The following is a 13,720-nucleotide window of genomic DNA, read 5'->3' as shown; positions in this document are numbered from 1 at the left end:
TGTGATGTCCTATTTTCATAGGCGATAGTCTACGAATCTATTCTGTAGCAGAACCTTTTCAAACCTAAGCTTCTCATATTGTCCTCAGAATTGATTTAAAATTATTAATGGTATCTAGTTAATAAATATATTATAAACCTTAATTTGATTCAGTTGACAAAAATTTCACCTGCAGCTGATTGATTTTAGATTATTAATATTCAGTTAATTGACCGAGCGAAGTGAGGTCTAAGATTCTAGTCGACGGTTTGGCATTTCTCTTAATGTTTAAATGTTTGAATGTTTATATGTTACGCATTTACGGCGAAACGCGTTAATAGATTTTCATGAAATTTGACAGGTATGTTCCTTTTTAAATTACGCGTCGACGTATATACGAGTGTAAAATCTGACAAAGCATCTATTGGAACGGTTTCACTTGTTATTCGTTCCGCTACTACGTAGACTTCATGTCGTCATCATGTCTGTCTGTCTGCGCGCTGTGTCTTTTGTGCGTCTGCGCTGATCAGTGACGTCTCAATCGCGGTTTTTTGCCACTGCTCTATCAGCTGGTTTTCTATAATTTTATTCGTATTTTTTCGTCGGATTGTTTGCCGTTGCAATTTTAATATTTGTGCTATTCGATTTTTTAGAATTTAATCTTGTCTTTTGGCATCTTACCTTTTAGTTATTTGCCACTTTTTCACCAAACGTTTGTGGACGTTTCACGTACGTGGCTACATTTCCGCCTTCTCGTTTTTGTTGCTAGCGTTTTTAGCTTTTCCTGTCTATCTATTCATGGAGGTCGTCGGGTATGCATCTCACGCCCGGTCTAAACCTTTCATCTGAATTCATCGGACTTACAAAACCTTTTTAAAGTGTGAATTATTCTTCAAATTAATTCGTTTGTTCCATTCTTCAGTGTGATTCAATTATTCATCGAGTTCTTCACTCAATTACTCTGTTAAAATTGGATAAACTTTGTCTAAAATTGCAACCTCGTGTGAGCGTTTCATCGCTATTCATTTGATCTACAGAACCTTTTTAAAGTGTGAATTATTCTTCAAATTAATTCGTTTGTTCTATTCTTCAGTGTGATTCAATTATTCAAATTATTCATCGAGTTCTTCACTCAGTTACTCTGTTAAAATTGGATAAACTTTGTCTAAAAATTGCAACCTCATGTAAGCTTCAGTAGCCATTTTTCTACAATTGGCTTCACCTCGTGAACCTCAAACTTTCAAGTGCATCATCTCTACTGTTTGGAAATCAATCCAAAAATTCCACAATTTGAAGATCGGATTATTCGTTTGGAATTCTACTCGCTCCAGCCTACTTTTCCATTGGGGGATTCGCCTGCTGTAATGGACGTTTCCATGCTTGTCATCGCATGGCCTAATCACTTCATCGCTTGCTGATGTCCTGTTCCTGTTGGTATTGCGGAGTCGTTGCCTGTCTGCCTGGCCGCATCTCCTCTTCAAAATTTTATTCAGGTTATGTAAATCGTTCTTTTCAATTTTCATTTACGTATGCATCATTATTGTTTTATTAATGTCTATCTTGACATTCAATTCACTAAGGCTACCGACGCCTATTAATTCATTGGATTTGACAGTTACCCTTGACTTCACAAGTGATTTCCTGAGGCCACTGACGCCTACTTATTATTTTATTAATGTCTATCTTGACATTCAACTCATTGAGGCCACTGACGCCTACTTATTATTTTATTAATGTCTATCTTGACATTCAACTCATTGAGGCCACCGACGCCTACTTATTATTTTATTGATGTCTATCTTGACATTCAACTCATTGAGGCCACTGACGCCTATATAATTGTATTCAATTGTAGCAATTATTCTTTGTATTTAACAGCTACCCTTGGCTTCACAAGTGATTTTCTGAGGCCACTGACGCCTATATAATTGTATTCAATAGTAGCAACTATTAATTCATTGGATTTGACAGCTACCCTTGGCTTTACAAGTGATTCACTGAGGCTACCGACGCCTACCTATTGTTTAGTTAATGTCTAGCTTGACATTCATTTCACTGAGGCCATCGACGCCTATTTATTTATTGGATTTGACAGCTACCCTTGGCTTTACAAGTGATTCATTGAAGGCCACTGTCGCCTATTACTCGTTCTAATTGATGTCTGTCTTGACATTCAATTCATTGAAGGCCCATGTCGCCTATATTTACCTGGATAATCTTCATTGTATTTATTAGCTACCCTTAGCTCTTAAGTGATATTTTAAGGCCAGTAACGCCTATTAATTGTTAGGTCGAAGTCTATTTTGACATTCAAATCACTGAAGGGCTATGCCACATATATTTTTTATGTATGTTATTTGCTGAGCATTTTTTACAGCTTATTGTCATTTTTTAATCATTATTATTATACCTTAGTAATAACTTTCATTATTGCACTCAATTTATATTCATTTCAGGTATCATTATTAATACCTTTGCATTTATTGCAATATCATTAATACCAATATCATTAATAATTTAATATCATTAATACCTTTGCAGTTATTGTCAGACCTCAATGGTCATTAATGTCATTGACCTAATTTCATTTAAATTTTGTAGTTCTCTACATTATTTCACATGTTGTAATTTTCCCAAGATTTGACTAATTGTTTTTTTTTTTGTATGCGGCCATCGGCCTATTATTATTTAAAGATTCAAAGACTTAACCTACTTACAATTGTTTTTGTATGTGGCCATCTGCCTATTATTATTTTATTGATCTCAAAATATTTGATTCAATCTTTGTATGTGGCCATCTGCCTATTATTATTTTATTGATCTCAAAATATTTGATTCAATGTTTGTATGTGGCCACCTGCCTATTATTATTTTATTGATCCCAAAATATTTGACACAATTGTTTTTGTATGTGGCCATCTGCCTATTATTATCTTATTGTTATTAAATCTTATCTTGTTGATTCATTTAGTCTTTTATTGGCGTACTTACCACACTTCAAGCTATCAGTATTTTTATGCACAGAATTCAAAGATTTATTTGTAGGTATTTATACCAACTATCATCCACAGTCCACTGCCCTGCCCTTGGATTCTGTCAACAAGGTTTTTGGAAATTTTGCATTTCAAGGATAATATGAAAGGAAAAAGGAGCCTCCTTCATACGTCAATATTAGAGTGAAAATCAGACTAGAATTATCCATCATAAATCAGCTGTCGAGTTGACTATAAATTGCATGTCATGACGCATGCAATTTAATATCTCAATGTAACTTGGTAAAAAATTAGCAGCTGAGTAGACTATAAATTGCATGCCTCATTGAATGCAATTTTTATGCACTATTAAAATAATAGGATGCAAAGAACTTACAACAGCTCGTCTGGGCGCCTAGATGTCTTCTGGTTTTCTCGCGCTAAATTCCGGAAAGCGTTATGTGATAATTAAATCTTATGTAAGCATGATATGATCAAATAAATAGTTAGTGTATCAGTGTAGATGTGCTTATGGTTTGGGACGTCGTTATAACTGCGCGAGGTCTACTGTTCACAGAACTACTAGTAAATTAATACACCACAATTTTATTTGGTGAACAAAATTTACACCTGCAGCTGAACTATGATATTCTACGTGCCTCATTGAATTTTGATGTTTTTAGTGCTATAGAACTGGAACGTTCTATCATAATTTTATTATAGATTTTTATTTCTTTGTTGAAAAAAAATGGACCGATACAATGGACAAAGATTGGATGTCTTAAAATTGCTTCTAAAATGAAACAAGTTGTTTTTACAGTATAAATTTCTATCTGCTCTAATTCTAACTATCTATCTATACCTATCTGTTACCTTCTCTATCTTTTATCTGGTTCTGTCTGTTCAACAACTAAAAATCGCTTGTGTGCTCCAGGGCTTAGTCACACCTTGACGGTGTCCAAGTTTGTCATAGTCTCACTTTGGCTTAGTCACACCTTGACGGTGTCCAAGTTTGTCGTAGTCTGAGAGTGGCGCGGAATACTCACACAAGAGCGGCACTATGATGAAGATGGCGGCAATGCCGTAGAGGCCGGACACGCCGAGTTCCATGTAGAGAATAGTTCCGATGATGACCGCCAGGAGCGGTGCGATCCACATGTAGTGACACGTCACCACCACCAGGTCGAACCGCGATACATCGTTCGAGATCAGGTTCACTATCTTGCCAGGTGATGTGTCTCCCAGAGCGGTGCGGTTCAGTCGCAAACACTGCACACAAAATATGCTATTTATATTACACATATTAGAAATTAATATACCCTGTTTAGCCAATGTTCACCGCTCGTAACTTGGCTTCTGGAAGGAATGCAGTCGATCTAGTTTTAGGCATGACATATGGCACTGGAGAGCCAGGTAGCGAGTACACAAACGCTGTGGTCTGCGTTTGGCCTTCGCCAAATGTAATTGAGCAATTTCCATCCCACCAAATTTGTAATTTAAGCAGCGATCTATAAGTAAAATTACATCCTAACGTTTTTAGTCGTTACATAAAATAATAGAGTTTCAAGTTCAACTTTCAACTCAGAATTCAACTTTTTCGATGAAACTAAAAAAAATCGCTATAACTATTTTAAAACGGCTACTAACTTAATGAAAAATAGCACAACATTTCGACGTTTACTCCGGTCAGCTGCGAAAACAAAATTAGAAGCTGAATGGTGGATAGCTTTATTAGTGAGTAAGGTTTGTAGTCACACTACCGAGTCGTCAACAACATGGCGCCTCTCGTTCATTTCCCCCCTACGCCTCAGACTTCAGAAGCCAAGTTACGAGCGGTGGACAGTACTATTATTATTTAAATTGAAGCAAGCTTTTTTGGGAATTTGGTTTTAGGAATATAGAGGGATTCAAGTTATAATGTCAATAGTAATAATAAAATAAAATTATAGTACCCTTTAAAATTAATAAAATAATATAAAAAGAATACAAATTGTTTTATTAATTTTAAAGGGTACTATAATTCTATTTTATAAATACAAGAAAGTAGCCCTGAATTCATACATTTTATCAATGGTAATAATACAACTAGAGTTTTGCATAATTGACATTAAAATTCAATCTCAATATTCTAGAAGTTCATTGTATCCCTACATATCTACACACATTGTGTGTGTGCATGTTTGTGTGAGTGATTGAGATTCATTCACTATGAAGTTTTCTTGCTTTTAGTTTTCTCTGTTTCTTTTTCATTCATTCAATTTGTAATGTATTAAATTAGTTGCTTCTTTGGAATTGTAAATTATCATTTAGTTTTGCATTGTAAAATGTTTTATGATTCAAGTATAATATCGGGGGGGCAAAAGCAGAAAATTTATTATGAAAGAGAAAATTATAATACACTTATAGTTTATAAGTTGATAATGTCGATTAATTTATTGCCTGATACCTAATATTTCTCGTGAGATCAGCGGGTTGAATGCAATTGTTCAACAGCTGAACATAATTCTGTCTCCCTCCCACACACGCACTCGCTCACTCACTTTCATTTATCGACAGACGACGTAAAAGCATCTGTTTTTCCAAGGATGAATTATCCTTTTAATGTCCTTCAGCGAGTTTTCCCAGGGATGAGACCTAGTGCAATCGAATTTTTATAACATAATCCTTCTTTTCTCCAAATTTTGCGAGAATCATTAGAGCCGTTTTCGAGATCCAGTGGCATACAAACAGAAATTGCTCGTTTCATAGTATAGGATTATTATTTTATATGTAACTAATAATCGTGGTTTAAGTGGAAGAGGGGGGGGCTCTTATTGCCTCAATTCTGCCCACATCACTTTAATTCAAGTCAAGTGTTTTCAACTAATTGAATAAAGAAAATTAAATATAATGTTAATATAATATTAGTATCGGATAGTATAGATAATCTATAATGTGGCAACCCACCTTTCTGTAGACGAGGGAGACACAAGACGCGCGTATCTTGAGGCCGATACGGAACGACAGAGCCATGTAGTGCTGGATGAAGACAGAGTAGACGAGTGACGTCATTGAGATGCCAATGGCCGACAAAATGGCTTCCTCGCGAGCAACTGTCGACCCGAGGCGAAAGTAGGCGAGCAAACGTCCAAGGAAATACGGACGCAATAGTCTGTAGAACACACAATAAATACAAGATTAATTATTATTAAACGAAAATCCAAATTGAATGTTAAGGTGCGTACAGACTTTCGCTCTGCTCTGCAACCGAACGTCACTCCAGCAGAGCGATTGATGATCGACCGGGGAGCAAGAGTGGTTCGACCGGGGAACGCGAGAAGATCTAACATCTTCCGTAACGTTCATGATGGGTGCGACTGCAGAGCGGGGGCGGAGCGACTGCGGTACGATGGAGGAACGAGGGCGGTACGAGGGCGGAGCGTGCTCGGTGCGGGTTGGAAGCGCGTATATGTGTACGCAGCTTTAAAATGACTGTTAATTGATTGGCATTGGAATAAATGAAATTTCTCATTAATGTAGGCAAGATTATTTGAAAAGTTATCTCGTAGATGTGTATCCGTAACTTTGACATGTCATATGCTGCAGGAGTGCTGCTCACGTTTTGCATTTTTGCATGGCAAAAAAGAGAAGAAAAGAAAGAAGCTCGATTCTGACAATGAAAATTAATGCAACTAAATCATTAAGAAATCATTTCAAGATGTCTTCAAGAAGGTGTCCTTTTTCATGCTGAAAAAATGTGAAGGCAGTTAGCGTCCACTCTTGCCAACAGTTGAAAATTGATCTGAGTGATTTCCCCTCTATTACTTGTCACAGGTCGGTGACTTTTGAAACAAGCTATTTTTTCCAGTGAAAAAGTTTACAACTTGTCATATAAACATTGTAATAAAACTCACTATGTTGACGCCATTTGAATTTAATGGAGTTTGGCACTGAGTAGCTAGTTTCCAATCTTCCCCATCTAGTGGCGCACTCTAGTGCATAATTGTTTAATTGTTCGTTTTGTAGTTTTAGAGTTCAGTCGGTTTGCATAGCTGTCTTCGTTGACAGGACAGTTCGACTCGTTCATTAATTTGTCTATCGGAAATTATTAATTGTAATTCAGTGTCTCCAATCGTAGGGGAGTAATAATTGATTTTAAAGTACATGTGAGAATTTTGAGTATTTTTTATATTGAAAGTAGTAGTGAATTGATACCTAGTAAAATCGAGAAGCAGAATTCCATACATGATTCAACAACTCTCTGCAGTGCCTGGCTACATCATAAATCATCAGAGTCAAGTGATCTTATTTACATTTCTCTTTTCCTTAATTCTTTCCTTTACCCTTTTACCACCCAAACCTATAGGTAAAAATCACTCTGACTTACAGCATAGATCATCAGCCGGGGTAAGTTTTAATAATAGAGTTTTTCATTGCATCATGAATGGATTCATTAGTATTTTTCTGCCAGAATATATTGAATATTAAATCGATTAAAATTACAGTCCACTTAATCAGAAATTTGTATAACTATTGCTGGTCCTCCGGGCCGGATGTGTATTGGCCTAAATTGTACTCAAATTCTCATATGTGCATTTGTAGTTTGTTTGTATTGTAGTCGACAAGTTCAAGAGCATAGAGCAGACACACTAAACTTTGTTGTGCTTATCAGTAGGATCGTGTCTACAGATAAGTTGTTTGTTCATCACTATCTTATCAATGGTGATAGCAAAGTTATTCAAAATGAATACACAAGGAGAATTAGATCCTAAAACTCTTCCTGCAATGTTGAAAATTTATAGGGTGAAGTTAGAACAATTATATCAGAGAATACAGCATACATTTGATTTATGTAAAAATGTATCTGATCAGAAAACAGCTCAATATGTTTTAACTTCGGCTGGATTAATAATTTCAGCAACAGTCACGGATTATGATTGTATTGAATTTAAGATTAATGAGTTAGAAATGAGTGTAGACCCAGAATATGTCCCTAAATTCAATGACTCGCATTTAGATATGATTGCATTTATCAATAAAACAGTCAAAAAATAAAAAAAAAACAATCAGAAACTAAGCAAGCAGCTTCACTGACAGTTTCAGCAAGTAGTGTAGCTAATGAACAACAATTATTACCGAAAATTCAATTGCCAAATTTTAGTGGACATTAGGCTGAATGGTCTACGTTTTTTGAATTATTCAAATCATCAGTCCATGACAATACCACTTTATCAGATCAACATAAGGTCCAGTATTTAGTTTCAAAGCTTACTCATGAGGCCGCAAATATTTGTAAACATCTTCCACCTATAGCCACTAATCACAAAATTATTTAGGATGCATTGGTTAGCCGTTATAATGAACCTAGATCTTGAATAGATTCTTATTTAGATGAAATATTGCACTTCGATTTTAATAAAAATCGTCTCAGGGCGATGTGAATAATGTAAACAAGGAAGTGGTCAACTGTTCGACCAAGGTCAATGACAGTAAGAATGCTTAATCAACTATGTTGTTGTCTACTGTAGTGGCTACTGTTTTGAGTAGACAGGGAAATCGTGGTAGGGTTAGATTGCTGCTAGATTCTGGGAGTCAGTGTAACTTTCTTACTACAAAGGCTTGTAAACGACTTAATTTGCGATAACACATCTGGCGACAACAGTTAATTGTTTCGGCAGAGGGTCGAGAGCTGTGCGGGGTGAAACGGCCTTTATGCTTTCCTCTCTCATGGAGCCAGCTGTTTCTTTTTCTGTACAAGCTTTGGTCGTAAATCATATTGTCAATAAATTGCCTTCTCGAAGAGTAGACAGATCTAAATTGTCGTATTTGAAGGGTCTTGATCTTGCTGATACAAAATATTATTTACCTAGTTATATTGATGACATTATTGGCGCCGAGTTGATCCCAGAATTGTTGAAAGATAAGCAGTCTACTGAACGTTTAGGCCCAGTTAAAACTGTCTACAGTGTGTTTGAATATATTGTGATGGGCCGCGCACCAGTTGTGAACGCATTAGACAATGATGGAGATGATAGTTGTTTGTTTGTTTGTAATCCATCATTGGATAATCTTGTACAAAAATTCTGGGAAATTGAAGAATGTCCTAAGGCTAAGAGTTCTCTCACCGTGAACGGAATTGATTGTGAAAATCAATTTAAATCGTCGGTTCGTCGCCTGGACTCTGGTCGGTTTGTGGTATCATTACCGTTTTTGAAATCGTCTGATAATCTAGGAGATTCGTTCTCAATGGCGAAACGAAGACTGTTAAACTTAGAAAAACGTCTTGCTCGTTCTGAAAGTGTAAAAATTGCGTATCATGAAATTATGGTTGACTATTTGAGGCAGGGTCATATGTCTTTAGTGAATGGTCAGTCAGATAAACAGGGATATTACATTCCTCATCACTGTATTATTAAAGCTCGCAGTACAAGTACACCGTTGCATATTGTCTTCGATGCGAGTGCTAGAACGGTAACCGGCCTATCTCTGAATGATGTCTTGCATGTGAGACCATAATTGCAGAGGGATATTTCCTCTTTGTTGTTGTATTTTCGTCTTTTTGCGATAGCCTTAACAGCGGACATCAAACAGATGTATAGTCAGATTGTTGTTGACGAGTCTTGTCGCCGTTTTCAGCGAATTTTATGGAGATTTTCTCCTGATGACCCAGTCGAGATTTACGAGTTGAATTGTGTCGTGTTTGGTATCACTTCCTCGCCTTATTTAGCGCTCAGAACGGTACATCAATTGGTACAAAAAGAGGGGGAAAATTTTCCGATCGCAGAGAAAAGAATCCCGTGCTCGATGTTCATGGATGATTTAGTCACGTCAGTTCCATCATTACATGAAGCAGACGCGCTCTATCATCAGTCTAAAGAATTGTTTAGAAAGGGAGGTTTTGAATTGACGAAGTGGGCATCAAATTCTCCGGAAATGTTGTCAAAAATGTTGGATAGCGAAAAATCCTCTCTCAGAAAAGAATTTGAGGCTAGTACATTGGCTATTTTGGGACTTGAATGGCAGCCTAGTACTGACGTATTTAACTTTCTCGTGAATTCAGAGCAGAAGGACACAACAAAGCGTAACATACTCTCCACTGTTGCGAGAATATTGGTCTTCTAGCTCCTTTGACTTTGTTTCTGAAATGGGGAAATTGTGGAAATTAAGTCTAGATTGGGATGAAATTGCACCTATTGAGATTCGAACATTGTGGGAAAATTGTCAAAAAGAGTTTAATTGCCTTTCAAAGTTGTCTATTCCCAGATATGTTGGAGTATCATCTGATTCACCCATACAATTGATTGGTTTTTGTGATGCTTCAGAATTGGGCTATGGTGCTGTAATTTATTTGAAGACTCAAAGTAGTGATCATTCGACTCAGATTTCATTATTGTGTGCTAAGTCTAAAGTAGCTCCTTCAAAGACGGTCTCTATACCACGATTGGAATTATGTGCGGCAGTCCTTCTGAGTGAGCTATTGAACACTACTGTGTTGTTAATTCGCAAACGTTGTCAAGTGGATCGAGTGTTAGCGTTTTCAGACTCCACTGTTACACTCCATTGGATTAGAGCATCACCATCTCGGTGGCAAACTTTTGTCACAAATAGAGTTTCCCGCATTCAAGATTGTCTGATTGATCGTTGGATGCACATAGCAGATGTGGAGAATCCAGCGGATTGTTTGTCGAGAGGCTTGACTCCGCGCGACCTTGTAGAGCACAATTTATGGTGGGCGGGGCCTGAGTGGTTGTCTATGGATGAGAGTCATTGGCCGGTTAATACAGAATTCGTTGAGCTGGAAAATCTGCCAGAGGCGAAAAAGAATACTGTATTGACTGTATTCGAGTCAGAAAATTTGTCTGATAATGTAATCTATCGTCTGATTGAGCGCTGTTCCAACTATAATTATTTGTTGCGTGTCGTTGTCATTGTTTTGAAGGCTGTACGAATATTACCGAAACCAGGAACTTCGGACTTGGAGATAGCCGAGTTGTATTTGTGCAGAGTGATTAAAAAAATTCATTTTTCATCAGAACTGAATTTATTGAAAAATGGAAAAGATTGTCCTACTCGTTTAAGCGGTTATCCCCCTTTTTAGATAGCGAGCTTATTCGAGTTGGTGGTCGCTTGCAGAATGCGAGCATTGAGTTTGATAGTTGTCATCAAATTGTGTTAGCTAAAACTGATCACTTTGTCACATTGTTGATTGATCACTACATAAAACAAACTGTATGCATTGCCAAATCAATGAGCATTATACGCTCCCGTAGCCTTGTATTCATCGAGTTGTTTTTTTTGTGTGTGTAGCTCACACATTTTGTTTATTGACTTTTGTTTTATTTGGTGTTGGTTTTTTCTAGCATGTTTTTTTTTGTGGGTTTGCGGATTTTTTTGTGTTTCCAGCTCTAGCTGAAAATTAATTTTTCAGGGTCGAGGGTATGTTGACGCCGTTTGAATTTAATGAAATTTGGCGCTGAGTAGCTAGTTTCCAATCTTCCCCGTCTAGTGGCGCACTCTAGTGCATAATTGTTTAATTGTTCGTTTTGTAGTTTTCAAGTTCAGTCGGTTTGCATAGCTGTCTTCGTTGACAGGACAGTTCGACTCGTTCGTTAATTTGTCTATCGGAAATTATTAATTGTAATTCCGTGTCTCCGATCGTAGGGAGTAATAATTGATTTTAAAGTACATGTGAGAATTTGAGTATTTTTTATATCGAAAGTAGTAGTGAATTAATACCTAGTAAAATTGAGAAGCAGAATTCCATACATGATCCAACAACTCTTTGCAGTGCCTGGCTACATCATAAATCATCAGAGGTCAAGTGATTTATTTACATTTCTCTATTCCTTAATTCTTTCCTTTACCTTTTTACCACCCAAACCTATAGATAAAAATCACTCTGACTTACAGCATAGATCATCAGCCGGGGTAAGTTTTAATAATGGAGTTTTTTATTGCATCATGAATGGATTCACTAGTATTTTTCTGCCAGAATATATTGAATATTAAATCGATTAAAATCACAGTCCACTTAATCAGAAATTTGTATAACTACACTAAGAATTAATAATAAATATGACTAGGCACGATCACACCAAAACTAAAACTTGATTTGAGTGACAGTTGATTCTAAACCAACAAAAAATCTTCCCATCACGCATGTTTGGCATGGAATGATTGTACTTAATAATATTGTTTCAATTATAACTGCTATTAGGTCAATCATGGTTTGGTTCACCATAATGCACTGATGATTTAAAAATAAAAGTGATCGAGGAAGATGAGGAGAGAATTTAAAATTGGAATATAGAAATTAGTTGGTACTTACGTTAGGAATATGTCCTGGATAACAATGAGAACTCCAAGGTAAAAAAACTCTTTTTTAAATGCTTGGGCGATTGTAAGCATCAAAGATGGAGTCTTTCCTTTTTTGTTTGCTTTTTCACAATTTTTCAACCATTGCCTGTTACAAAATTAGAAACAGAGTTGAATTATTAATAGGTATTTTTATACTTATCCATCATAATATAATTTCTACGCACTTTGTCTAATGGAAAAATATTACATTTTGCTGGTTAAACAGTACTACTAGTAAAGTATTTTAATAACGTATGTTTTACGGTTTTTGATTATTTTACAAAATTAAATTCTACAAAACCAACCTACATTCTTGATACCATTCAAGTAGTTTGTCGATTGGTGTGGAAAGATCAACTCTACAGTCACCAGTTCTTTATACTGAGCCATTGAAAGTCTGGAAACTTTTTGTAACTATGATGAATATAGATATCGTTTTTCAATACTGTCGTTCCTGTTGTATCTACTCAGTAATTTTAACTGCATTTAAAATTCTGTATGATGTGTACTGTATTTTCATGTTTTTACGAGCTTATACATTGTGAAGTGTCTGGCAAAATAGAGAATATTAATGAATATTATTTGAAAAAAAAGCATTGAAGAGTTGGAATACATTCATTACAATGTTCTTCCTTGGTTACTGTAATTTTATAAATTACACAAACAAAATACATCTCCATGAATCTATCTCACGAATCTTCGCCTATCATTCATTATAAAAAATCTTCATTAAATACGATTTATTTTTACAAAAACTGAGATTTCACTCTCTTTTTTTATAATGATTATATTAATGTATCGACGCTGTTTCATTGATTTGGTATACAGAGTGGTACATATGTTACTTCCATGAATTTATGAAGCATTAGTTTTACGATGGTAGTGACTTTTGGGCCTTTTTGTATGAATTTGAAAACTTTTCGAAAATCAGAGTCATCTCATTTTACCTGTACATAATATACAATATTCTTTCAATACGACACAGTTATAGACAATATGCTACCATGCCTAGAGGAAAGATACCACTAGATGCATTACATTATTCGTCTCTGATGCTACTCAAGGGAGAGAAATATCTAATTACTACAAATGTCTCAGTTTACAAATGAAAGATTTAATAAATTTTCAAATTTTTTGTCATCCCTTTCACAATCATTCATATTATTGTATAATTCAATATATGAATGAATGAATAGAGATTTTACTGCACAATATATATATATAGTGTCATAGTTACTACTACTAAAATTAGTAAGTGGTAAGATTGAATTACGTTTCTAGTCTATCTCCTAATACATCAGAGTGATCCTCTTTGAGAGGCTTAGAAATATCACTGATTTCAAAAATTCTGCTGTAGCCATCTCTTAGTACTTTGTAGGTCCATCTGCAAAAAAAGTTCACAAGCTCAAATAAGTAATCCATTCAATAGCTCC

The 13,720-nt window shown here is 35.8% G+C and overlaps 1 protein-coding gene across 6 annotated transcripts in view; it reads right to left on the bottom strand.

The window, feature by feature from the left end:
• The window catches only part of LOC111052166 (probable multidrug resistance-associated protein lethal(2)03659), an 84,366-nt gene that overhangs the window by 49,300 nt on the left and 21,346 nt on the right, over window positions 1–13,720 (bottom strand). For all 6 annotated transcript variants that reach the window (XM_039440217.1, XM_039440218.1, XM_039440214.1 and 3 more), the window contains exons 3-6: window positions 13,561–13,671; window positions 12,259–12,393; window positions 5,898–6,102; window positions 3,998–4,220 (exon numbers count right to left, since the gene is read on the bottom strand). In XM_039440217.1, the coding sequence (XP_039296151.1) occupies window positions 3,998–4,220; window positions 5,898–6,102; window positions 12,259–12,393; window positions 13,561–13,671 (674 nt within the window). The remainder of the gene's footprint in view (window positions 1–3,997; window positions 4,221–5,897; window positions 6,103–12,258; window positions 12,394–13,560; window positions 13,672–13,720) is intronic.

The sequence above is a fragment of the Nilaparvata lugens genome, chromosome 13 (assembly GCF_014356525.2).
Source record: "Nilaparvata lugens isolate BPH chromosome 13, ASM1435652v1, whole genome shotgun sequence".
Taxonomy (NCBI): domain Eukaryota; kingdom Metazoa; phylum Arthropoda; class Insecta; order Hemiptera; family Delphacidae; genus Nilaparvata; species Nilaparvata lugens.
The sequence above is the reverse complement of the archived record's forward strand: the minus strand, read 5'-3'. Positions and strand labels throughout refer to the sequence as shown.